The sequence below is a fragment of the Polypterus senegalus genome, chromosome 4 (genome assembly GCF_016835505.1).
Source record: "Polypterus senegalus isolate Bchr_013 chromosome 4, ASM1683550v1, whole genome shotgun sequence".
Lineage (NCBI taxonomy): Eukaryota > Metazoa > Chordata > Cladistia > Polypteriformes > Polypteridae > Polypterus > Polypterus senegalus.
In genome coordinates, this window is record NC_053157.1 from 227867181 (window position 1) to 227894979 (window position 27799).

At 38.5% G+C, this 27799-nt stretch overlaps 1 protein-coding gene across 1 annotated transcript; it reads right to left on the reverse strand.

Annotated features, from left to right (window-relative positions):
* Positions 1-8155: 8155 nt before the first annotated feature.
* Positions 8156-27569, reverse strand: LOC120528093 (C-type lectin domain family 4 member D-like). Its single transcript, XM_039752116.1, has 7 exons — positions 27435-27569; positions 21780-21881; positions 21591-21698; positions 18832-18993; positions 12130-12281; positions 11780-11907; positions 8156-9212 (listed from the first exon to the last, which is right to left on the reverse strand). Exons 1-7 carry the CDS (start codon positions 27541-27543, stop codon positions 9017-9019), a joined length of 957 nt encoding a protein of 318 aa, XP_039608050.1. The 5' UTR covers positions 27544-27569; the 3' UTR covers positions 8156-9016.
* Positions 27570-27799: the final 230 nt, after the last annotated feature.

Genomic DNA, 27799 nt, shown 5'->3' on the forward strand with positions numbered 1-27799 from the left:
AAGCGACCAGACCAATAATAAGTGTACCCACCTACAGAGATCTGGCCAATCCCAGGTCTGAGTACCTCAGAGAGTGCCGCCACTGAAATGCGGAGTACACATAGCTTCTCCAACAGCAGAAGAAGAAACAAGAAGTTCCACGCACCTACCCAGATGGGCCACCGTAAATTGAGACCTGAGTGCTTTGGTGCTGTGAGTGACACCTAAACACTACACCAGTTCAGATCCCAAACAGGCTTGACCCTATTGGCTCTCTGATGGTTTTGACTCTCCCACAGAGAGTAGAAGGGAGTCCTGTCTGTCATCTCAGAGCTATGTGAAGTTTTTTTACAGTGGCTGGAGTGCCAATCCTGCCACCAACCACCAACCTGCTGCTGCTTGACATCCAAAAGACCTCCAGTTGATGTTCCTTACATCCTCCTTTCAGTCTGAGCCACACCACCTTTATTTATTTAAAAATGTACAATGCCACAAACCTGGCTCGTCACACATTGCGATCCCACCTCAGACAGTTTCTTTTTAATATTTTACATTTTACCTTTTATTCATCCCTCTCTTGTTTTTATTTACTTCATAAATTAACAGTTTGGCTTCCTTAGTGCCTTAGTGTTCTCTCTTTGTGGAAAGCATATTATAACGTCACATAATAGCCAAAATGTCACATCTAGGTTACGTGGTATAAAGGAGGAAAAGACAGATAAATGTTTGGAGCGATACAGCGGCCCTTTATATTGTAAATGCAAAAATAGTAAAGCATTTTTCAGCAGAGAAACATCTCCACAGACACACCTCTATAAGTTTGAAAATAGACTACCCAAGATGGTGACACCTCCAGTTAAATACAGGCCATACAGGAAGAGGTAGGTCCAGGTGGCTCGACACTGGAAGTGACATCATAGGTGGTAAGGTTGTCAATCATTTGGTCTGCAGAGGGAGGAAGAGAAGAGTCGTTAGTAAATAGTGTAACCCTGTGCATCAGTGAGGAGTCACCACCACCACCATCTCCACTGCTCATGTTTGTGACAGTGGATATATACTCCTGTCACAGATGTACGGGGGCACTGCCTGGCCGGGACGCCTGGACAGTCCCCAACGGGGACAATACTTCTCCTCGGCCACGAGAGGGCAGCAGCCCGGGTCTATTTGGGGGCCACAGAGACGGAGCTGGGATGCCCGTGAGAGGACGTGGCCACCGCCAGGGGGCGCCCAGTCAGTTGGGGAGTCCTGGATGGCAGCATTTCCGCCACACCAGGAAGTGCTCCCGGAAACAGTTCCAAGACGACCCGGAGTGCTTCCAGGGGCTTTCCTGACACTTCCGCCACACCAGGAAGTGACGTCAAGGGGAGCACCTGGGACTCATCCGGGTCCTAATAAAAGGGGCCGCCTCCTTCCAGACAGAGAGCCAGAATCGGGAGGAAGAGGACGAGGTTGCCTGGGAGGAGTGGTGGAGCAGGAAAGTTTGGTTTTTTGTGTGTTTGTGCTTTGGACTGTGTTTGTTCTGTGTGGCACGGGGAAGACGTGTCACACAGCTGAAAAAAATAAAAGCCTTTGAGTGTGAACATGTGCCTCTGCGTATTCTATGCCGGGTCGGGCACTATAAAGCACTTGTTTACACTCCATACATACAAGTGAAATTAAAAATATTCAAATTAAATATCATAACAAAATCTTGTCTTGCTTCATAGCATACATTCAATGTCAGTCTTTGGTTTGAGAATTGAAATCTTACTAAAATACCTATAATGGGTTAATATTCACACTTTCTGTTTTTACTTAAGAACATTGAACATCATTAGTACAAACACTATGACAAACTGAACCCGAGTGGTGTTTTGTTATTGGACTTCTGTGTTCATCATGGATTGTCCATAACGAACACCATGTTCAGGCATAAGAGTGTCCATATGTGCACCTGGCACCAGGACACCCTAGGCCTCAGTTCGATGATCGACTTCGTGTTCATGTCGTCGGGCTTGCGGCCACATGTCTTGGACACTCAGGCGAAGAGAGGGGCGGAGCTGTCAACTGATCACCACCTGGTGGTGAGTTGGCTACGATGGTGGGGGAGGATGCCGGTATAGTAGCAATATCACAAACTGAAATTTAAGTTGTTTATTTTTAATTCTATTGTACATTATTGTCATAAATAACTAAATAAAAATAACTCAAAATCATGACCCCCAAGATTTTTTGGTCATTAAAGGGAAATTTTGCTGAAACATTCATGTCAGATGAGTTGACAGACACAGAGCTGAGGGACTTCACTGTAGGGCTGAATGAAATAGCTTTTTATTCCCACAGTTTTCCAGATGTTCCTATGCAAAGATGAATGCACCAATTTCTCCTGTAAAACTGTGATGCATCATTTTGAAGATATAGGCACTAAAGTAATTATTTTTGCAAATAGTGAATTAAAATAAAGTTTATGAAATTTGTATTGGTTTTATGTTGCTAACTCTTTTAGTTAGGAATACTGATGTTGGTGATTAGTACATGTTGTAAATGACGTTTGGCTCTGTTTAATAAAAGAGGAAGTAAGCTATTTGACATTTTAGCACATTAAGTAGAAATTAAGTAGAAGTGCAACAATATACTGTAAGCCGTGGCAGGATGTGGTGTAAACTGACTACGCTGCCAGCATAAATCATTTTAGAAAGAACAGCCGATGACCACCTCTCTCTGCAGCTTTTTGTGGTCTAAAAGACAAGCGTAAGCTGACAAAAGTACTGCATTTACTGCTGAGTGTATAAAAGTTTGGGAGAGTTGCAGTAATGACCTAGATAAACAAATAAGCATGTAGTAAATGAATTAAAAAATAGCATGAAAGACTCTATAGCAATAAAATGTATTAGAAACAAAAATAAAGTAGATAAGGGGGTAATCTTCCATTAAATTTAAACAAGTAATATTTAAAACATAAAATTACAATTAGGATGCAAAAGCAGAAAATTGACAGAGGTAAATGTGAACATTATATTGAGGCTTTTCTAGAACAGATCAAGGAAAACGCAAGGGATGTTTTGAAATCAAAACTGGTAAAAGGGGGTCATGATAAGGCATTTTAGGCTGGAAAATAGACAGAACAATGTCAACGAAGGATATACAGTATGTAAGAGTTTAGACGGCTGAAGATTTCAATTCTTAAGCTCCAAACTATCATACAGAGAAGATTATATTTAAAAGCTGCTATGCATATCTGGTTTTCCTTCTCCTCTGATTGCTGTCTTTGGATTGTCCATGAAGGAGGTGTTTTTTCTAAAACAATAAAGCGTCATTTGACAAATCATCCAAAGCCATAGAGGATATCCCATGGCTAGGGCCTAAGAGCTAGTGATCCTCATCTAGATTTTTGTAAGAAAGGTCTTGAGATTGTCTTTAAATCCCTGATTCTGGCCTCCTCTGTTTTTTCACCTCAGGTGGTAGTAGAGGTTTTGCCTGAAAAGATTAGAGTCATATATTCTGATGCAGTGGCTGCTCCAAATCAGTTAATTTTTTTTCAGGTATAAAACTTCAGTACTGATCATTGCTTCATTAAATGTAATTTGTGTAGTGATCCTTGCAGTTAATATGGATAATGATTATGATGGCAGAAGAGTAAAGCAGTTGGACAGTGATCTCCATTTCTTGAAAGCCTATTCTTCTTTATTAAGGTTACTACCCATCAAGATTGTGTGGATACCATTTCAGCGTCACCATGTTAAACAATTCTGCATGCAGACAACAGTCTAGGCTCAAACAAACCAATCATCAGTCCTGCAGGAATGTTTGAGAACAGAACAGGACTGTCTTCTAGATGTGAATCTACACATAGTCATTGGTAGCTAGTAGGCTGTCACTCAGTCACACTGAGATAGGCGTGTATCTTAACAGCAATCCTATTCAAGATCTGTTCATCTGTCCCTGTAAAGAAAGCAGCCAGAAAATGTGCTTTAAGTAGTGGCTGTCACTCCTCTTTTGTGTACTGAAAACCACATCTTAGGTCACCTTCCATTAGAAGATTTTAGTCTATGTCTTAAGGAAATCAAACCAGAATATCCTAAAACAGGGGTGCCCACACTATTTCAGCTTGTGAGCTACTTATAAATGACCAAGTCAAAATGATCTACCTACCTACTATAAAAATGCAAAACATATATTTATTTATAAATATATTGAGTGTTCTTTATTATTATTATTATTATTATTATTAACTTACTTTTGGAATAAATAAAGTATTTATGAATTGAATTTGAATGTAATCTACAATATATGTTGGTGTACCTTGCATAACTGCATGAACCTATAGTGCACAATACAACTATGTACATTTTTTGTCCTTACCTTACTCTGATGACTTGCACTGAATGGAATCACCCAGGGATGCATAGTCCAGGCAGTAGATACTGATAGCCAGCCTCAAGCACACTTCCAGATAATCAGTCATGGTGGAACAGTATTTGGACTTAATAATTTTATTGTGGAAAACGGCTGACTCGCATAATTAAATGGAGCCGAATAATGCAGTCCAGGAGGTAGCACATTTCCTCGTGTTGGAGTACTTTTCCTCTGTGAGTAAGTTCCAGAACTGTCCATGAGCCCTTGATTTCAGCTGAATGTCAGCTTGTAGTGTCTAAATCTCATCCTACAATTCAGTCGAGTTCAGGTGAAACAGTGTTGCAATTTTTTGATGTGAGAAGAAAATATTTCAGGTTTGTTTTTAAAGTCTTCAGCTGCTTCAACGAATGCCTCTTTTATCATCTCTCCGTCTTGAAAGGACTTCTTGTGCTCAACGATTAAATGACTCACCTGGAATGATGCTTTGGTGGCTGCCTTCACTTTTGTGGTCAGCTGGGAGAAAAATGACTACTGTCTGGACAACTGGGATTTTAGTTCCTTCACCTTTCTCTTTATCAGCTCACTTTTCGGAGGGAAGTTAATGTTAAAGTTTTTATGAACAGTCCGAAAATGCTGCTCCATGTTTCCCTTCGTCGGAATAGCAATGGTAGACTGATAGTTGAGGGAAATGCACTTCGAATATGATATTGTAAAAAAAAAAAAAAGTCCTCCTCCTATTCTGTATGAAACTGGTAGGTTTTTGGCTTCTTACTAGGTCCAGCTCCCCCACTCACTTTTATACCCTTTCTTAAGTTTAGTAGAAATAAATTGGAGGCTAACTAGGCAACTCAGTAGCTTGCTAGAGTTTTGAAGCAGTTGGCACAGTTGAACACACATGTGTGATGTGGTGACTCGTGTGTCAAAAAAGACCAGATGCCAGACTGGCTGCACTGTATGTCAATCAAGTGACAAATGTCATAGTGCAGATGGATGATAGCCTATCAACCATCCTCTATTTTTTTATGTCATGCGATCTACCCACACTACCTTTGCAATTGACCAGTAGATGGCGTTCGACATATTGGGCAACCCTGTTCTAAAATATCTTGAAGGGAAACTACACTTGATGCCAAACTGTTTTAAATAAGTCTAAGGTAGCTGCATCTAACTAAAAATAAGAAGTTTTATTTTACTTTCCTCTTTTATGTATCTCTCATACACATTGCTTTGTTTACGTCATAGCAGCAGGACCAGGAAATACACATCTGTTCTGAAAACTGTCCTGAGCAGGAACAGAAACTGCTATCAAAATCAAAGTGCAAAACTGTGTCTATAACCAAAGGTGAGCAGCCAGAAGTTAGTTACAAAAAACGTGCCGTTGTACACAGAAAAAGTACATTAACTGGTTAGTGGTGCGGCCTCTCTAGTGGATTAGTGCCCCATCCAGAGATGGCTTTGCCTTGTGCTAAATAATGATGGAATTAACCTTGGTTGCCCATCACCCTGAAATTTGATTAAGCAGGGTCTTTAGGCATGCAAGTTACCTTGATAGACGTCTCTAATGCTGCTTTTGCATGAATACTAGGAACCACAAGAAATCAGATCAACACAGGCTATCCTACATCCAGTGTCTTTCTATAACAAACAAGATGTTCAGAAAATAGACTGGATCTGCCAAGCAGTGCTTGTCTGTTGGCATGCATATCTGAACTGTTTTCATTCTTGTATTCCGTATCCTGTATTCAACAAATGTCGACATTGTTCTTTTTCCTTTTTCCTGCTATAGAGTTGCTTGTCACATTTAATGATCAGTAAACAATATACGTACACTTGAATGAATGATGAACATGTATGTACCATGTTCTTGGGGATTAAGTGTTATCAGACAATAAGCTTTCAATCAAGACCAAGATCAAAATTGTAGCCTGATTAGTTACATGCGGACCATACATTTCTGCATTTTTCTCCTTCTCACATTCTGTATTCTGCACTTGATGCTGAGCATATGCATTTTTCTTCTTCCTATAACAGTCATCCGTAATGTCAATGGCCTCTGCACTTTGCTTGATGCTCAGCAAATGTCTACTTTTTCTTTCTGCCTTGTTAAATTTGTTCAACTATCACTTTACTATAAGAAACTCATAAGTGCAGGTCAGTTTGCCGGGGTTGCTGGTACAAAATGCTTTTGTAAGGCCAGTATAAAATTGGTCATAATCTTTTGATTAAGACCAAAATCAAGGTAGCCTCAGTAGTGACAATTGGACAGACCTGAACATTTCATATATATATATATATATATATATATATATATATATATATATATATATATATATATATATATATATATATATATATATATATATATATATATATATATATATATATATATATATATATATATATATTCGAGGGATGACCCAAAAATAACCGGAATTTTGTTGTTGTTAGGTTGGTACTTGTAGTACGTGGTTTGGCCGCTAGGGTGATCTAGTTACACACCTCACAAGTCAGTCTGCCAAGTGGCATCAGTCTGGAAGGTTGTGCTTGTGTTCAGTGAATTTTGTAAAAGTAGTTTTGTGCAAGCGTCGTTTTTCTACGATGGCCGATTATCGTGAGCAACGCGCAGCAGTGAAATTTTGTTTTCTTCTTGAAAAAAGTGTTGCAGAAAATATTGTAATTGAAATGGTATGACAACCCTTAACCACCCACCCTACTCACTGGATTTAGCTCCGTGTGATTTCTTTTTGTTCCCTCGGATGAAAAAAGACTTGAAAGGAAGGCATTTTGCTGACGTCGAAGAGGTAGAACAAGAAATGACCAGAGCATTAATGGGCATTACTTCAGACGAATTTAAAAAATGTTTCGAACAATGAAACAAATGGTTAGATAAGTGTATTTCTGCCAATGGAGAGTACTTTGAAGGAGACTAATTGTAGTTTGTACAGAAAATTAAATTAAACACGTTTTAAAAATATTTCCGGTTATTTTTGGGTCCCCACTTGTATATAGATCAATATATATTTTTTACAACTGGAGCACAAGTTAAGGAGTTGCTAGTTAATTGGTAGCAGACAGGAATAAAGGATCCTGTGGGAGAATCAATCTCTAAAATGTAGAACTTTTGTTTAATAATGAGTGAGAGAGAAGGAGTTTTAGCAGCATGGAAGGGTGGAATAGAAGAGATGAGTTTTGCAATTCTTGTTCAGGCAAATATTATGGGGTCTGAGCACTGTGCAACTGAGGGCTCTATTTACAACATGAGAAGAATATCTATCTACACAATGCAGGAATCAAACCCCGGGCAGGGTGCCAGCCCACCGCTTGGCATACACACCCACACTCTAGGGACAATTTAGGATCGGCAATCCACCTAATCTGCATGGCTTTGGACTGTGGGAGGAAACCGGACCACCAGGAGGAAACCCACACAGACATGGGGAGAACATGCAAACTCCACGCAGGGAGGACCTGGGAAGTGAACTCAGGTCTCCTTACTGTGAGGCAGCAGCACTACCCACTGTGCCATCGTGCTGCCTATATTATATTATATTATATTATATTATATTATATTATATTATATTATATTATATTATATTATATTATATTATATTATATTATATTTAAAATAAATTATTGTACAGTATTACAAACTCCTGATAATTCATATAAAATTAGGCAAACAACAAATGTAACAATTGTAGTAATTTTCAATCTATAATAGGTTGAACTGGCATTTGCATAGATGATGTGTAATCTTCAAGTGACCTTATATTGTCACATTTCTGTCACTGAAGACAAGAGGCCAGGCTCTCTGGATGATTCTCACACAATACAGCAAAAATCTGAGAAAAAATGTTCAAATATTTATTTATCATTAGAAAATACCCAAGTGCCAGAACAATGAAAACATACATATTTTAATCATTATATCCAGTAAATCTTATGGGCTGCTTCCTGAACAGATGTTCTGTACATTTCCTTTGTCTTGTATTCTGACTTTCTTCAGCTGAGGCAACTCTTCTGCATTTTAATTGAAATTAAACTTCATAGAAATGTTACCTAATTCGAATATTTTACAGCTTTTCCTTTATAGTTATCAATTGAGTAGGTGTCTCATTTTTCTTTTTTCTTAATAACTTTTCACACATCTATTTATATAAATTTGAATCTTTCAGACAAAGACATTTATCCTGTGATTTCAAATCAGGCTTGAATTATTCAGTGGAGGACCAGGTCTTCATCATTAAATTATGACTGTTTGATCAGCTTATCCAGTTAACTGTGTGTGTTAAAATTAAGCAAAAGGCCTTTTTAATCAACTGGAAAGTGAAGTGTAGACCCAACTGAGTCTCCTATAATTCTCATGTAACCATTTTGTATTAAATAAACCAAAATATTTTCAAAGTCAGTTCAAAAATATAAAATATATTTTATACTACTTGTATAAATTGGCTGTATTATATGAATTTCAAATATTATACATTATTAAGGCAGATCTATTTTTATGTGAACACAATATCAGGAAAATTCCCCAAACCTCATGTATTCCACTTGTTTGTCCAGTATTCTTTAAAAAGAGGGAAGCCATTTGGGACAATGCCGTTCCTTTCCAAACTGTTAGCAATAATGTTATCCAAGTGCATATACAATAAAAGCTACCCCGAAGAGTGAAGACGATGATTCAGTTTCTCCCATGTACAATTTAGACATGAGCTGGAAAGGTTGCTGCTGCTCCCTCACAGATCCTTTTCAAAGGTCTTTCACAGTGAATATCATACCAGCCACTGTAGCGCTGTGTTTTCTGTATGTGTACGCAGTCCTCTCCAGCGGGAAGTTTCCCATTATCAGTCCAGTTGTCTGGGTCTTTCCCACTGTCATGTTCCTTTTTACCCCAAAACCTACATGAGAAGAAGAGTCGTTATACACCAGAATTGGAATGATGACTGCACTCCACATGGACTCGTCATGACACTAATACTCTGTTTGATGATATGATTTTCACTATTATTTAGTCACTTTTGTATATTGTATTGTATGTGATTGTAGTAGTTACATTAATATACAAAATAAAACAGTAATGTAATCTACGATTATTTTCTCATGCATAAATACTGTATTAGAGAATTAGTTAAAAACAAATCAAACACACTGTATATTTCCTAATATTACACGAGTCATGTTTCTGCTATTGTGACAAATTAAATATTTGTTATGGTGATTGAGGTGTTGGATTATCAACCATGAGGCTGCCAAACTGTCTCCAACTCTGTGTTGTTGTGATGGCTTCACTCAGATTTTCCAACTGTACAAGTTATGCTCCTTATCTATCTATCTATCTATCTATCTATCTATCTATCTATCTATCTATCTATCTATCTATCTATCTATCTATCTATCTATCTATCTATCTATCTATCTGTCTGTCACATGATTACTCATAAATTACTAGGACTAGAACTTTGATCCTGGTCTTGATTAAAAGATACTCTCTGGAAATGCAAAAAAAAAAATTGAGGAAGTGGCAACCTCAGTAAACTAACCAGTGCTTGTGAGTTTCTTATGGAAAAGTGGTAGACTAACAAAGTGACATGGTAAAAAGAAAAAGATGACCAACAACATCTTCTGAGTGTTAAGTAAATCATAGAGCAATTGGCATACAATAATAGGAAGAAGAAGATAAACAGCAGTACAAGTATGGGATTCACATGTAACTACTGGAGCTAGACTGATAATGCAGGAATGATAAAAATGAAATACATGAGCCCAAAGGTCCCATCATGTTTCAATACTAATATCCTAATGTCATGTTATTTAGTGCTCCTTGTGTATTGAACCATATGTTACTGCCATGGAGAGACAGAACTCTATTTTATACTTGTTAAGATTATTCCTTACATTTTCTGTTATCACACCATCTACAAATCTCAACACTTTCATCACAGTGTTTTTTTTTTTTTTAATGAAAAATAGGGGCCCAGTGTAAACACTGCAAAATTTTAACTTTCTTAAACTGGGTAATGAGTTTGTCTTATAAGTGTCTGTGTGGTGGCACAAGTGAACTTTCAACTGTAGTTGCCATTTTTCTTTTCTCTAAAGCATACGTTTATTTCACTCTGAGACCTGTATAGCATAAAGCCCCTGCACACCAGCAACGCCACAGTCATAATGGATGGCTGATAAAGTGAACAGATCACAGTCTCTTTAGAAGGACTTTCACCTTGGTCCTCTAGGTACATATGAGAAATACACAGACAAATACTAGGTCAGCTAATCTACTCTCTCAACTTTATAAAAGTATGGTTAATCCTGGGCAGGACACACATTTCCTGCAAGAGTGGTGTGGGGGTAGAGATTTTTACTACTAATTCAGTTCTATTCCTGGCTCAATCACTGTCTGCATGTTTTCTGATTGTTCCTCTCGTTACTCAGATTTCCATCCATATTCCAATAAGGTGTTGTAAAAAAAAATGAGCAACCATGTTAGTGAGTATGGCATGCAATGAACTGATGTCAGATATAAATTTAGTCCTTAACTTTGTATTCATTAATAGCCGGAGGTCAAGTGACATTTAAAAAATTCGGAACTCTTGAGCCAAGAATTACACATTGTGGCCTCTTCAAACAAGTCAATGAAGGTCTGGTGTTTTGTGTATTTTTTTTTTTTGTCTTTATGTTTATAAATATTAGAATCAAATTATACCCTATAAGTTGACAAGACAAGGGTTATAGAAATAAATTGTTTTATGTGTTGATAAGAATTACTTATAAATGCATTGAAATCAACTCAGATTCAGACTCATATGAGGAAAACTCGCACGTTATACTGTGTACCTTGTATTGATGTCTAATTATGCAAGATGCCAAGCATTTTGGGGTTCCCTCATATGTTTGGGCCACTAGACCCTTAAAAGCATAATTTTTAGGCAATTTTGGACCATATTTGACAGAAAAATGACAGAATTAAAACGCAAGCATGTGGATTTCGTGTTAGACTATTTCAGGATCAGTGATTACAAATGTCATTTTATTTTTGATCTTTTACTAGAGATTTAGCTCTCTCTAACAGATGGTGAGAAATGACAAATTTCAATTACATCTGAGAATATTTAGACTTTAAACATATAAATTTACACAACTGACACAACTGTTCTTGCTAATTTTGTACTTCTAACTCATGAAGTAAATCGTCTTCATTTCTTATGAACACCCTGAACTATGGCAGCTTACACTAATGTAGACTTTTTATTACTTTGTGTTTGAAGTCCTGTATGAACAAAAAGACTTAAATATACAAACTTCATCACAAGGAAAGGAAAGTGGAATGGATAATTAATGTATTGACATTAATTAAAACCACAATCTTGAATCCTCGTAGAGTAATGACATCTCTCCTTGACATACCTATGAAGTTTCTGCTCCTCTCTAGCTCACACATGTTAATTTCTGTTCTCAGTTAATTTCTTACCCTTGATTTGACTTCAGAGTTTTGTTATTCACCCATACATATTGACCTTCTATCTTCTGATCCGTCAGTCCAATCCAGTAGGATTTATCCATAGCTCCTTTGATGTCTACGAGGGCTGTTAAAATATTCTGAAAAATAGACATATCACTTAATATGCTTACTGAATCTTTAAATTTCCTTTACAATGGAGTGACAACCTGCATGTCTGGCTTAATTCTCTCCTCACATCCATCAGCCTTTCCCCACACTTATATTCCCCTTTTCCCTTATCCTTAGTTCTTTGTTTTCCCTTATCCTTAGTTCTTTATCAGTCTCACTTTGTGGAAATGCCACCATGATAAAGGCCATACCTGCTCCTCTTCATCCTCTATAATCACCAGGTAGCCTCCCACTGAGGTGCAGTGATTTTGACTTTCATTCCACTTCAGATAATCAGTTGAGAAGAAATAACAGCTGGAATTGAACAGCATCCAGCCATATGGACACACGGAACACGTCTGACCTGCATTCGAGAGACAGAGAGAAGAAAAGGAAAGTGATGTAGTAAGCTTAATGTCAGGTGTTTTATACACTAAATCTGAGACTGAAATTCACAAGAGGTCACAGACAACAAAATTATTGCCTGGAAGTGTGAGTAATTCAAAATGGCAGTTTTTATAGGTTCAGCTTAAATTATACCTATACAGTGGTGTGAAAAACTATTTGCCCCCTTCCTGATTTCTTATTCTTTTGCATGTTTGTCACACAAAATGTTTCTGATCATCAAACACATTTAACCATTAGTCAAATATAACACAAGTAAACACAAAATGCAGTTTTTAAATGATGGTTTTTATTATTTAGGGAGAAAAAAATTAATTTTGCCCCCTGAACCTAATAACTGGTTGGGCCACCCTTAGCAGCAATAACTGCAATCAAGCGTTTGCGATAACTTGCAATAAGTCTTTTACAGCGCTCTGGAGGAATTTTGGCCCACTCATCTTTGCAGAATTGTTGTAATTCAGCTTTATTTGAGGGTTTTCTAGCATGAACTGCCTTTTTAAGGTCATGCCATAGCATCTCAATTGGATTCAGGTCAGGACTTTGACTAGGCCACTCCAAAGTCTTCATTTTGTTTTTCTTCAGTCATTCAGAGTTGGATTTGCTGGTGTGTTTTGGGTCATTGTCCTGTTGCAGCACCCAAGATTGCTTCAGCTTGAGTTGATAAACAGATGGCCGGACATTCTCCTTCAGGATTTTTTGGTAGACAGTAGAATTCATGGTTCCATCTATCACAGCAAGCCTTCCAGATCCTGAAGCAGCAAAACAACCCCAGACCATCACACTACCACCACCATATTTTACTGTTGGTATGATGTTCTTTTTCTGAAATGCTGTGTTCCTTTTACGCCAGATGTAACGGGACATTTGCCTTCCAAAAAGTTCAACTTTTGTCTCATCAGTCCACAAGGTATTTTCCCAAAAGTCTTGGCAATCATTGAGATGTTTCAGCAAAATTGAGACAAGTCCTAATGTTCTTTTTGCTTAACAGTGGTTTGCGTCTTGGAAATCTGCCATGCAGGCCGTTTTTGCTCAGTCTCTTTCTTATGGTGGAGTTGTGAACACTGAACTTAATTGAGGCAAGTGAGGCCTGCAGTTCTTTAGACGTTGTCCTGGGGTCTTTTGTAACCTCTCGGATGAGTCGTCTCTGCGCTCTTGGGGTAATTTTGGTCGGCCGGCCACTCCTGGGAAGGTTCACCACTGTTCCATGTTTTTGCCATTTGTGGATAATGGCTCTCACTGTGGTTCGCTGGAGTCCCAAAGCTTTAGAAATGGCTTTATAACCTTTACCAGACTGATAGATCTCAATTACTTCTGTTCTCATTTGTTCCTGAATTTCTTTGGATCTTGGCATGATGTCTAGCTTTTGAGTTGTTTTTGGTCTACTTCTCTGTGTCAGGCAGCTCCTATATAAGTGATTTCTTGATTGAAACAGGTGTGGCAGTAATCAGGTCTGGGGGTGGCTACGGAAATTGAACTCAGGTGTGATACACCACAGTTAGGTTATTTTTTTAACAAGGGGCAATTACTTTTTCACACAGGGCAATGTAGGTTTGGATTTTTTCTCCTAAATAATAAAAACCATCATTTAAAAACTGCATTTTGTGTTTACTTGTGTTATATTTGACTAATGGTTAAATGTGTTTGATGTTCAGAAACATTTTGTGTGACAAACATGCAAAAGAAAAAGAAATCAGGAAGGGGGCAAATAGTTTTTCACACCACTGTATAACAGCTGTAATGTTACAAAATTGCAATACTGTTAAACTGAAGTTATTAGATTTTCATCTTATCTGCCTCATAATATCTCAAAAACCAGCAAAAGAACTCATTCTGAAGCTCTTCTTGGCATTAAAACATAAAAACAAAACACACTAGCTGTTCACAGTGTTAAGATAACGTTCAGCACATAACAAAGGTTAACATGAAAGGCAAAGTGTCCTGGACATTACATCAGCACTCTCTTCACTGATTAATGAGCGTGCAGGTGCACGTGGAAAAATGAGGAGCACTAACACTATTAAATTGGGAGTCTAAAATTAAAACAGTTGGTTTTGTGTCTGATGTAGTGATAGACATAATAAAAAAAACAGTTGAAGTATGTTGAAACAAGCCTGGGGATGTAGTGACAGGTCTCAAGGTTACTCATGCACAGCTGGGGTTCAGTGAGTGTCTAACATTCCAAGAGGCAGAAGATCAGAAGAGTACTTGTGTGAATCAAGTAAGAAAATGACACGTTTCGAGCAACGTTCAGTGATAAAATTTCTCACATATGATGGGAAAAAGCCAAAGGAAATCCATGAATGCATGACTGCAGTTTATGAGGAGTCTGCCCCATCATCCTACAAAGTAAAATTTTGGAGCAAGCAGTTTAAGTGGTGTAGCGAGTCCATTGAAGATTACCCTCACATTGGACAGCCTGTGGAAGCAACTACCACAGAAATGTGCAAGAAAGTCAATGATTTAATTTTGCCAGACAAAAGAATTAAGGATTCCCGAATAGCTGAAGAAATGAGCAGCTTGGCAGGTGCAGCTTGGAAAATAATTCATGACAAGCTGGCCATGTCAAAGGTCAGTGTAAGATTGGTTCAAAGAATGCTGATGCCATGTCAGAAGGCCATGAGGCTGCAGTGCTGTCAGGAGAACTTGGAGATGTTGTGTGAAGACCAAGTGATTTTTTTTGTTTGATAACTGGAGATGAGGCTTGGTTCTATCACAGAGATCCTGAGTCCAAAATGGAGTCAATGCAGTGGAAGTACAAGTCATCCCCCACCCTAAAAAATCTGCAGACAAAGTCATGGAAACTGTCTTCTGGGATATTGAAGAACTTTTGCTTCTGGAGGTCATGCTACATAAGACAACCATAATTGGAGAAAGTTATGCGAACACCATGATTGCCTTGCAGGAGTCAATCAAGGAGAAAAGACATGGAAAACTCACAGCAGTCGTGCTGCTTCTTCGCAAGAATGTGCCAGTTCACATGTCACATTAATCACAGGCTGCAATCTAAAAATGTGGGTTCCTGGAGTTCAACCATACAGTCTTGCCTGGCTCCCTCAGATTATTTACCATTGCTAGTTTTGAAGAAATCTCTCTGTGAACAGCAGTTTTCAAGTGATGAAGATGTCAAGGCAGCTCTGACATCCTGGTTTGAAGGTCTAACTGAAGAGTTTTTTTTCAAAGGGGTTAAAGTCATTGCAGGAAAAATTGATGAAGTATATGGAGCTATCAGGAGACTATATTGAAAAATAAAAGACAGCCTTTTTTGTGATAAGAAAATAATTGAAAAATAGATAATTAATTCTATTATGTATTTGAAAAAAAAAGTGAATATTACGGTTATGATTGAATCATTTCAGAAGATTATAAATTATTTTCTTAAGAGCTACCTTCATCTCTACTTAATGTCTTGTCAAAATCTTTAAAGTTTGAAGCCATTTCCTCTACAATGACACAAGAATTAATCACTCATTCCAAAACAGATCTATTTCATTGATTAGTGTCCTATGTGTTTATTACATGATGATTATAAAATAATACCTCAAATATTTATTAAAAGACCTCAAAAAATTTGAACTTAGGAATCCATTATTGATAAGACACAAGTATTGGTTTTATTAAAGAACAGAAATGTTTCAAATAATATTAGACTTGTTTCAGACCTGTTGGATTATTCACTGCATTCCCTATTTACATTTTTTACAAAGCATTTGTTTAATTTGAGTGTATTTTTATTTTAGAATCATTTCATTTTGGTTATCATTTTAGTAAGACAATCAAATTGTTATACGTGAATAGGAGTTGTTCGATGAAAATAAAATACCCCCAGATGATTTGAGATTTCTTGTGAAGTTAGACCAGTCTGTCCCATCTATCCCTATCTATCCCGATTAGCAGCCCAGCTACTGACTGTATGCATTTCTGAAGGTGTACACAGGGAATACATTTTGTTGATAGTCAGTTTATCATTTGTCAGTTGCTGGATGATCACAATTTTCAAATCTATTCATACCATTAAAATATTGTCAGAGGCGTCAGTTTTTTTTCTTAATGAAAATAAATCTAAACTTATTTCAGCTATTGCAGTAACTAATACATACTGTATGTATTAAAAGTATTGTCCATACCACTTAAATATTATAATTACAAATAAAATCAGAAAAAAAATATATTAATATACTATACTGTTATTATTCTTCTAAACAGTATGTGCTTAAATTTATATATTGTGAACTTGAACCCGGACACAGGCAGACAGACATCGTTGGTTCCACCACACACTCATTATTTACAATATTTACCAAAACTGTGCTCAAACCCCAGTGCCTCTTGCACCGATTTCCCCAACTGTCCAGGCCTCACAAGTTCAATGCCTTCTGGCCCCTTTTATGGGAACCCAGATGGGCTCCAGCTGCTCCCTGGCACTCCTCCGCAGACACCCCCTTGTGTGGCGGAAGTGCCGGCTGCGCACCCGGAAGCCGTCTGGGTGTACCCTGTCGTCTTCCCCCTGGCACTTCCTGGTGTGGCGGAAGTGCCGGGCTTCTGGGATAATCAGGCACTAGGGCGCCGCCTGGGGATGGCCACGGATCCCTACAGGGCTGGGCTTCCAAGCCCTTTACCCGAGGCCCCCAACATAACCAGGACAGACGCCCCCTCGCGGTCTGGAGGAGGCACAAGCCCTCCTCTCATCCTCCTGGGCATCCCGGCCGGGCTCCAGCCCTAGCCAGGGACCACAATATATATAGTGGTAGATAGGGGGCGCTCTCGCTCCTTTGAACCCCTGTCCACGACTCCAAACACCAGGTAAAAGTCCAAAAACCGACTTTATTCAATTGCCACAGTGTACAAAGCACACTCTCTTCCACAATACTCATATAAATACTCAATAATCACAAATACTACAATCCTCCAGCTCCCAGACACGTTGCCACCCATCCACCCAGCTCAGCTCGCCGTCTGGGAGCTCCCAGAGTCCTTTTATATTCCCTGACCCGGAAGTGTTCTCAATCCCCAGTCCATGTGATCCTCAATCACTTCCGGGTCAGATAAAAGTTCTTTTCTTCACCCCGGAAGCCCGTCGCTCTTCCTATGATGAACTTCCGGGTCATAGGGCACAAATGAGTCCTCGGTCCTCCCTGCAGCACCCTCTTGCGGCCCCTGAGATATCCAGCAGGGCTGAGGATAAAAACTACAGCATCCATGATTCCCTGCTGGTCTTCGGGGCACCTCCATACTGCAGGGAGGGCACCATCTGGCGGCCTGGAGGTATTGGCCGGGATGACAAGCCGGCCACATCTCACAATATATATATATATATTTATCCTTTTCTTGTATCTGCACAAATATTGCTTTACATTTATTTAGGTTTGTCAATAAAAATAGTTTTGAGTATTTTTCTTCACATTTTAAAGTTATACTCCTTGTTAATCTCCTTATTATATTGGCAAAAGTTCACACTCATAACCTAAACTTTTTAGTCAGATGCCTTTGTTCTTTATAATTGAAAATCAAGTCATACTGTATATTAAGATATTAAGATATAATTTATGTAAAATAATTTCTCAACTGAGACCCTCCACCTGCGTCCTTGACCCAATACCAACAAGTTTTTTCAAAGAAGTATCAGGCGTGCTAATTGATAATATTCTTGACATAGTAAACACATCATTAGATACGGGGGTCTTCCCAGACTGTCTTAAGACTATTGTAGTTAAACCCCTACTCAAGAAAACTAATTTTGAATCCACTGCTTTTGAAAATTTTAAACCTATTTCTAACCTGCCTTTCTTAACTAAAATTCTAGAGAAGGCAGTCATTATGCAGCTAAATGATCACCTCAATAAACCAGCTATTCTTTATAAGTTTCAGTCGATTTCAGAACAAATCACATCACAGAAACTGCACTCGTTAAAGTAGTAAATGACTTGAAGGTAAATGCAGACAAAGGCCATTTATCTGTTCTCATCCTCTTAGATCTGAGTGCCGCATTTAACACCATTGATCACAACATTCTTAGAAATCGCCTTACCTTTAAAAACTATGCTTGTAATTATTTAAGTGTTTTTGTAATGTCTTTCAATCCTTTGTAATATTCTTGCCATTCTTTATCATTATATATAAATAAGTTTTTGTTATTTTGCTGTAACTTTTCTCTCTTTTATAAAATGATAATAAAGGAAATAAGCTCTGGGAGACTCACTTAAATGGATAAACACCAAGTCAGGTTCAGTTGTACAGACAAAGGCCTGAATTTCTAGCTGTATGCTTCATTCAGGCTAAGATCTTGCCAAAAGAGATGCTGCATAGGTGCATTTTTGGAAAGACTGAAATATGCACCAAATTATTTGTTAGCCATGGAAATCTGTCTTACTGTCATGAAACACAAAAAACAACTTGAAGAACTAATGTTGTCTTCCATATTACTTTGTATCTATTGTGTATGCCAGTCACTCACATGAGAAGCCAGGAGTATGTTAGAGAAACAGAAATGGACTGCCTTGGATGTCACCTACCCTGTACAGATGTGCTTCTTACTGGACAGGCTTCGTCCACTGCTGTTACTCTCTCCTTGAGCTGTGTCACCTCCCTCTGCAGATCTTTGTTTTCTTCTAAAAATAAAGTGTAGTTTTGACCACACGACTTCTCTTGCACCACTTTTTTCATGTATGTGAAATCTGAGGAATAGCAAAAATAGAAAAATTACAGTCTGTCTTGTATTCATTTTTTCTATTCACTCCTTTTAAGAGATGTAGGATGGGTTTCTAAAATAATTTCCCTCTACTCTCCAGTCCTTTCATTTTTCTTCCTCCTTTCAGTTCCCTTTTCACCAAAGATGGGCTCATGGCACTTACATACAGTATATTTATAAGTATACTACACTAACAGTAAGTGCATGACTAAAGAACATCTCTATACATTAAACACATTTCTGTAGAAGGACTGGTCAGAAGTGAGTATATAAGCTATTTTACATTGTTCAAGGCAGGAGATTGAAAATAATGAGGTTCACTGGCAACAGCAACACTTGTGGACACTCCATTGGAATGGGGCTGTGCCTGCCAGGGGATATCATGTCCCAAAATGATACAGAATAGGTACAGTGGTGTGAAACTATTTGCCCCCTTCCTGATTTCTTATTCTTTTGCATGTTTGTCATACAAAATGTTTCTGATCATCAAACACATTTAACCATTAGTCAAATATAACACAAGTAAACACAAAATGCAGTTTTTAAATGATGGTTTTTATTATTTAGGGAGAAAAAAAAATCCAAACCTACATGGCCCTGTGTGAAAATGTAATTGCCCCCTTCTTAAAAAATAACCTAACTGTGGTGTATCACACCTGAGTTCAATTTCCGTAGCCACCCCCAGGCCTGATTACTGCCACTCCTGTTTCAATCAAGAAATCACTTAAATAGGAGCTGCCTGACACAGAGAAGTAGACAAAAAGCACCTCAAAAGCTAGACATCATGCCAAGATCCAAAGAAATTCAGGAACACATGTGAACAGAAGTAATTGAGATCTATCAGTCTGGTAAAGGTTATAAAGCCATTTCTAAAGCTTTGGGACTCCAGCGAACCACAGTGAGAGCCATTATCCACAAATGGCAAAAACATGGAACAGCGGTGAACCTTCCCAGGAATGGCCGGCCGACCAAAATTACCCCAAGAGCGCAGAGATGACTCATCCGAGAGGTCACAAAAGACCCCAGGACAACGTCTAAAGAACTGCAGGCCTCACTTGCCTCAATTAAGGTCAGTGTTCATGAATCCACCATAAGAAAGAGCTGGGCAAAAACGGCCTGCATGGCAGATTTCCAAGACGCAAACTTTTGAACTTTTTGGAAGGCAAATGTCCCGTTACATCTGGCGTAAAAGGAACACAGCATTTCAGAAAAAGAACATCATACCAACAGTAAAATATGGTGGTGGTAGTGTGATGGTCTGGGGTTGTTTTGCTGCTTCAGGACCTGGAAGGCTTGCTGTGATAGATGGAACCATGAATTCTACTGTCTACCAAAAAATCCTGAAGGAGAATGTCCGGCCATCTGTTCGTCAACTCAAGCTGAAGCGATCTTGGGTGCTGCAACAGGACAATGACCCAAAACACACCAGCAAATCCACCTCTGAATGGCTGAAGAAAAACAAAATGAAGACTTTGGAGTGGCCTAGTCAAAGTCCTGACCTGAATCCAATTGAGATGCTATGGCATGACCTTAAAAAGGCGGTTCATGCTAGAAAACCCTCAAATAAAGCTGAATTACAACAATTCTGCAAAGATGAGTGGGCCAAAATTCCTCCAGAGCGCTGTAAAAGACTCATTGCAAGTTATTGCAAATGCTTGATTGCAGTTATTGCTGCTAAGGGTGGCCAAACCAGTTATTAGGTTCAGGGGGTAATTACTTTTCCACACAGAGCCATGTAGGTTTGGATTTTTTTTCTCCCTAAATAATAAAAACCATCATTTAAAAACTGCATTTTGTGTTTACTTGTGTTATATTTGACTAATGGTTAAATGTGTTTGATGATCAGAAACATTTTGTGTGACAAACATGCAAAAGAATAAGAAATCAGGAAGGGGGCAAATAGTTTTTCACACCACTGTATGTGTTCCATAGATACTAGGGGTCACTTAAAACCATCAGTGGGTAACCAGGCAGAACTAAGAACTCTTGGAGCAGATACTTCTAGGGTAAGCTGAAATGGAACACTATGGAATCACTTAGGGTAGGAGTTGCTACATTTCACCTGGCAATAAAAACATGGGTAACATTGTATACTCTTGTATATTATCACATCATCTCAGTGGTAATCCATCTATAATTTTATTTATTTTATCAAAACCTGACTGAATGGGACAAGCAGGATTCTATCTGCCTAGAGATGCGAAAGCTCACATTCCTTCTCATTTCAATTGATGTCAATAGCAAAGCGAAAACACCATTCTGTGTCTAGTTCACTCATCAGACACACAGTGAATTTAGAAAGTATTCGAATCGCTTCACTTGCTTCACACTTTACTTTGTTGTAGGTTTCATTTTAAATGGGTTAAACTTGTCATAATTGCAGATCAATCTACACCCAATAACCCCTAATGACAAAGTAAACACATGTTTATAGAAAGGTTTGGAAACTTTACTGAAAATAAAAAATTGAAATCCCTAATTCATATACATATCAAGAGCCTTTATGGAAGGCCCAGTTTGGATTCACAACTATTATATACAACATCTGTACAGAACACACTTGATGTAAAGAATAAAACTTACAATACACAGCAAAACCAACCAGGGCAACCAATACCAAAATACAGATGAGGGAGAGAAGCAGTTTGAATCGGCAGCCTTTGTTATTCACATGGACAGGAGTCTCTGGAGCTGGTCGGAAGCAAAATCGAAAATGTGATTCATTGAAATGTAATCCAACTATTAAAAAAGGTGATACTCATCTCAACTCACCCTCTGCAGGTACACCTATCGATGTCTTCATGGTGGGCTTCATGTCATTCATAGAGCAGTAAGGATTGCTTTTTGCCTTGGGTTTCCATGTTTTACAAAAATCTAAAAAACAAAATTAAATAAGTAACCAATTTATGTAAAACCTAATACAATTCCAGTATAGACATCCTTTTTCTGATTTGTTTATATCAGTACTGCCTTAAAATAACACTACATTTATATAGTGCTGTTTCATTGTGGCGAATTGGGGCCTATCTTGGTGTTACTGAGGGCAAGTAAGTAACCTGCTCTGCGTGGCATGTACACTAATGAACTCAACTCCTGTCATGAATTCATAAGAGGCTGGTTAGAAGTCAGGCGGCACAGTAGCGCAGTGGTAGCGCTGCTGTCTCGTGGTAAGGAGACCCAGGTTCACCCTGTGTGGGTTTCCTCCGGGTGCTCCGTTTTTCCTCTCACAGTCCAAAGACATGCAGGTTAGGTGGATTGGAGATTCTAAATTGTCCCTAGTGTGTGCTTGGTGTGTGTGTCCTGAGGTGGGTTGGCGCCTTGCCCGGAATTGGTTCCTGCCTTGTGCCCTGTGTTGGCTGGGATTGACATCAGCAGACCCCCGTGACCCTGTGTTTGGATTCAGCCGGTTGGAAACTGGATGGATGGTTAGAAGTCACAATTAAAGTGAACATCTTTAGCCAATTTTGCTACCAAAAAAAATGTTTAAACTAAACAGAGAAAGTGGCTGCACCAGGATTTGAGCCCTGGTCAGTGGAACTAAGAGGCAACACAGCTAGGCACTACACAATTTCACCACCTAAAATAAGCAAGATCTCAACACACATTAACACGTCACGTTTCAGCAAATTTTGAGAAATAAAAATATGAAGTCACTCAAAGTCAGTACTAAGCTGGAAATTATTTATATACTGTATTTTAAAAACAGCAGCAGCACTAGCACTGACCCTGAGGGGTACCTCTCCTGACATCACACATTCTGATGTAGTTTCCCTCAACATCACACTCTCCTGTTTTTTAGCCAATTTTGCAACCACCTATAAACAACACCTTGAACTCTCACTTCTTTTTGTTTGATGCCCAACCTCTCATGTGGCACCTTATCAAATTCTTTCTGAAAGTCAAGACAGATAATATCATATGCTCCACTTTGATCATATCCTTTTGTGGCTTCCTCATAGAATTCGAGCATGTTAGTAAAACACGACCTCACTTGTCTAAATTCATGTTGACTGTTCAGTGAAACTCCTGTTCTTGCCATGTGTTGCTCAATTTTTAAAAAATAATTTCTACCCTTAATTTACATGTGATGTGTGTTAAACTTACTGGCCTATAAGTTACTTAGATCTGCCCAGTCAACCTTTTTATTTGTGTCAAAGGTTTATATATGTACTCGCTAAGCTCCTTAAGAGCTTGAAGATAAATATAATCTGGTCCTGGAGATTTGTTTGATTTCAGCCTATTTAATCTGTGCTGTACTTCTCCCTCTACAATTTCCAAATCACTCAGTATCTCTTCAGCAGTCCCTTTGACCAGTGGGAGGTTATCCACTTCCTCACATGTGAAGATTTCAGTAAAATTAGAGTTTAGAGTGTCTGCTGTTTCACTGTCTGTATTTTTTAATTCCATTTTACTATTCCTTTTACACTTCACTTCATCCTTGACTGTTCTTTTCCTACTGACATATTGATAGAATCTCTTTATGTAATCTTTAAGCAAAAGAAGATTAAGAGGTGACATGATACAAGTGGACGGCACGGTGGCGCAGTGGTAGCGCTGCTGCCTCGCAGTTAGGAGACCTGGGTTCGCTTCCCGGGTCCTCCCTGCGTGGAGTTTGCATGTTCTCCCCGTGGGTTTCCTCCAGGCGCTCCGGTTTCCTCCCACAATCCAAAGACATGCAGGTTAGGTGGATTGGCGATTCTAAATTGGCCCTAGTGTGTGCTTGGTGTGTGGGTGTGTTTGTGTGTGCCCTGCGGTGGGTTGGCACCCTGCCCAGGATTGGTTCCTGGGTTTGGCTCCAGCAGACCCCCGTGACCCTGTGTTCGGATTCAGCGGGTTAGAAGATGGATGATACAAGTGTTTTAAATTATGAAGGGAACTCGTCCAGTGGATCCAGACTGTTATTTTAAAGATGAGTTTATCAAGAACACAGGGACACATTGGAAACTTATCCAGGGTAAATTTTGCAGAAATATTGGAAAGTTTTCTTTACACAAAGAACAATAGACACTTGGAATAAGCTACCAAGTAGTGTGGTAGACAGCAAGACTTTAGGAACTTTCAAAACTAGACTTGATGTTTTTTTGGAAGAAATAAATGGATAAGACTGGGAAGCCTTGTTGGGCTGAATGGCCTGTTCTCATCTAGAGTGTTCTAATGTTCTTTCACCTTGTCTGCTATATTCCTCTCTATTTGCCTTTTAGCCTTCCAAATATCCTTCTTAATTGTCTACCTCATGTTAGCGCAGTGACAGTCCTGTCTTGCTTTGTGAAACATTTGGAGGCCTCAGGCCACTTACCATGACTGAAACACCACTACACAATATTTGGTAGCTTCAATATTTTGTTACTGGGTTTTTGGACATGCTAGGATGCACTCCCAAAATGCACAATGCACCATTTTATTCATCCATGCAGTACTCAGTACAGTGTCTGAGATTATAGACTGAAACCTTAAACACTCTCAGTCTTCTGTGCATAATGTTCAACGCTTTCCAGTTAATGACTAATAGCATTCCGCCTGACTCTGGTTTTAGCATCATGGTATTGGTGACTACACAACCTTTGGTTAATAACTTTTAACAATTCTCATTCACTTCCGATCTTACTCTCTAGTTTTTGACAACTGCATTGCAGAATTTTCCATAATGACTCCCTTCACACTTCCTCATATACATGTGTGTTTCCTAGTATGTTTAACATCCATGTATTTGCTCACTACCTCTGTTGTCAACAGGAAATTCAGAAAGGTCATCAGCTGGAACTGAAAAGGCAAGTAAGCCTGGTCTAAACTGCAGTCCAGCTAAGTCACCTGAGAGAGTAACCATGAAGCACACTGCCTTTTTTTCTATATGGGTGCAGAAATGCGCTGTATTGGAAATCTCTCTCTCTCTCTCACTATTGTACCTACGTGACCACACGGTAATACTATTCTGAAAGAACGTTTGAACTGATTTGTGTTTTTTGTATCTCACACCCTCATACACCTTTATCGTAAGAGCATCCCTTATCTACGATGGAGAGTTCGATCAGAAGAAAATATGAAGCTGGTTTTAAATTAAACATCGTTGAAGTAGAGAAAGAAATTGGTAACTGCGCTACTGCAACAAAATTTGATATGTCTGAGAAACTGATGTGAGATTGGAGGAGGCAAGAAGATGTAAAAAAAAAAAAAATGAAGTGTTGCAGTTTTGAACGGGCATATAAGTCAGCGTCTGATTTTATGATCGATTTTTTTTAATTTCAAGACCTGACTTATACGTGAGTATATCCGGTAAATATATATTTGGGGGGGTAGGGCAGCATTAGTGGACAGCTCAGACTGGTTCTATGTTCTTGAACACAGGCTCATATAGTATACTTGATCCAAGCACAAAGTTCAGTCCACACTCAGTTTTGCACGGTAAAGTAAGGAGAAATCTCCATTCCACTATATGAAATGCTTTGTCTTCATAAGGATATAGCCAAACCTGTAGCACCTCAGATATTGAAAGGAAACACAGCTCAAATACTGACAAAAGATCATCAAAAGTCCAGTCTTTAAATAATCCAGTTTGATCATGAGATATTTATTTTAGAAAACATTTTTTCTATTATATTCTATTATACTGTATTATATTATATTATAACAGTAATGGCATACTGCACAATAACGTGCAGTGAATAAACTTGACTTGAGCATTCCTAGCTTTCAGACTCTTTCTCTGTCTCTGTTTAGCATTCGTTTGCTCAGAGGTTGATGCACTTGCTGCTTCCTGAGCAGCTCTTCTTTTCTCCACCATAGCGGCCCGCTGCTTCTCTTCTTTCGTCTGCATTTTTTCACGTTAAAACTGATTGTTAGTTTTTGTGTTGCAATTACTTAGTATGTTTTCTTTCATTTTTTACTTAAGCTGGCACTTAAGTCTTCAATCTGCCTCAAGAATGATTAGCAAAGGTGGTATTGAATGAGAACGGCGCCCATACGCATGCGCCACAAGGCAACCCTGCTGCATGCAGCTGAGAGTTCATTCTACAATAAAATAAAATAAAAATAAAAAGAGTAATAAAAATCATCACCCCGAAAGCGAATAGTAGACGTCATGTAGTATATGTGTACCATATTTCAAGTCAATAGGTGAAACGGTTTGTGAGGTACAGGTGATTTAAAATCCTGGACAGACAAATGAACAGCCACAGTAGTGTATTATATATGAAGATGATCATTCAGTAAGGAAATGTTTCCATTAGATGCACTTTTAACCTTTCTGATAATAACCCTGAGCGTGACTTAGGCTCAGAATTTTGTGCATTTGACATGTAATGATAGGCTTTATAGTGACCTCTATGTCCGGTCTCCTAACTACGAGGCAGCAGCGCTACCCACTGCACCACCGTGGCCATCACGGGCATATTGCTCAACTAGGTTTTTAAATGGGATACGTGTGGAGCTATACGTGTTGATTATGACATAAAGTGATTTAATTAATTCTTGGAAATTTTCTCTTGATTATATTTTTGATCAGATTTAATTTTGTATATTGTAATATGCTCTTTGCATCCTTCTCTGTTAAAACTCTTTCACCGTTGTGTATTTTTTAAACCTTCAAAAGGCATATAAAACACACACACACAAATAAACTATATAAAACAATGCAGGCAAAGAATAATTTCAGAGTGCAATCACATAACCACACAAACTTGAAAGGTCATGGCTTACTGTATCTCACTGGGAAGCCGATAATTTCAACAGAAGTGGCAGCCGCTCAGCTCGACTCTGCCTGCTTGATAGCAGAGCATGAGATGTGACTGACATAGGGAGAGCTGCGGAGGCCAATATGAGTAAAAAGTGGTCAACTGAATACTGGTGCCACATCCACACTGTGGTGGAGTAATCTGCAGGTTTTTAATGCATGCACCATTGTAAACAATACATTGAGAAATATGGAGAAAGAAGTGTAGCTAGAAGTAATACCTTGGTGATGTTAAAAAACATGTATTAAATAAGAGTCAATTAGATTCTCCAGCCTAACTGGAGATTTTTTTGTTTTTTCTGTCCTCCTGGCCATCTGACCTTACCTTCTTTTGTTACTTTTTTTAAATATAATTTCCTACTCTTAATTGTTTTTTTCATGTAACTTTCTCTTTGACATCCACTACAGCACTTTGAGCTAGATTGTCTGTATGAAAATAAATACAATACAATATAATACAATTTATTTTTGTATAGCCCAAAATCACACAAGGAGCGGCACAATGGGCTTTAACAGGCCCTGTTTTTTGACCGCCCACCAGAATTGATTCTCTAAGAAGACAAGAAAAAATTCACAAACTCCCAAATAAAGGTTGTTCTTCATTTGTTCAGTGATTTTATCATATTCAACAGAACTTTTTTATTTCTTCTTTCTTATCAAAACACTTAAATTGAAATATAGATGAGATCCTCAGCACCTACCATCCATGTGTCCTGCTTTCCTGTCCCTTGTTGGTCCTAGTATGTCATAAATACTCTCCCTATGTTTCTCCAGTGAAGTGTAGATGTTTTCCTTCTCCATATTCGCCATTGTTTGCAAAGTGACTGAAAGAAAGAGGAAGCAGTCTGTTTTTCTATACTTTGTCTCTGGGCTTTGCTGGTGATGTCATGCTGTTTCCTCACATTTGAGAGACACAAGACACAAGGCAGCAGTTACTCCAAGTATACTGTATATGCACCAAACTAACATTAAGATAGGAAGTGTCAAAAAATTATCAAAAGTGATTAATCAGAACTCCTAAGGAAGGAGGATATGACAATATAAAGTGGAACTGTCCCAGACATAA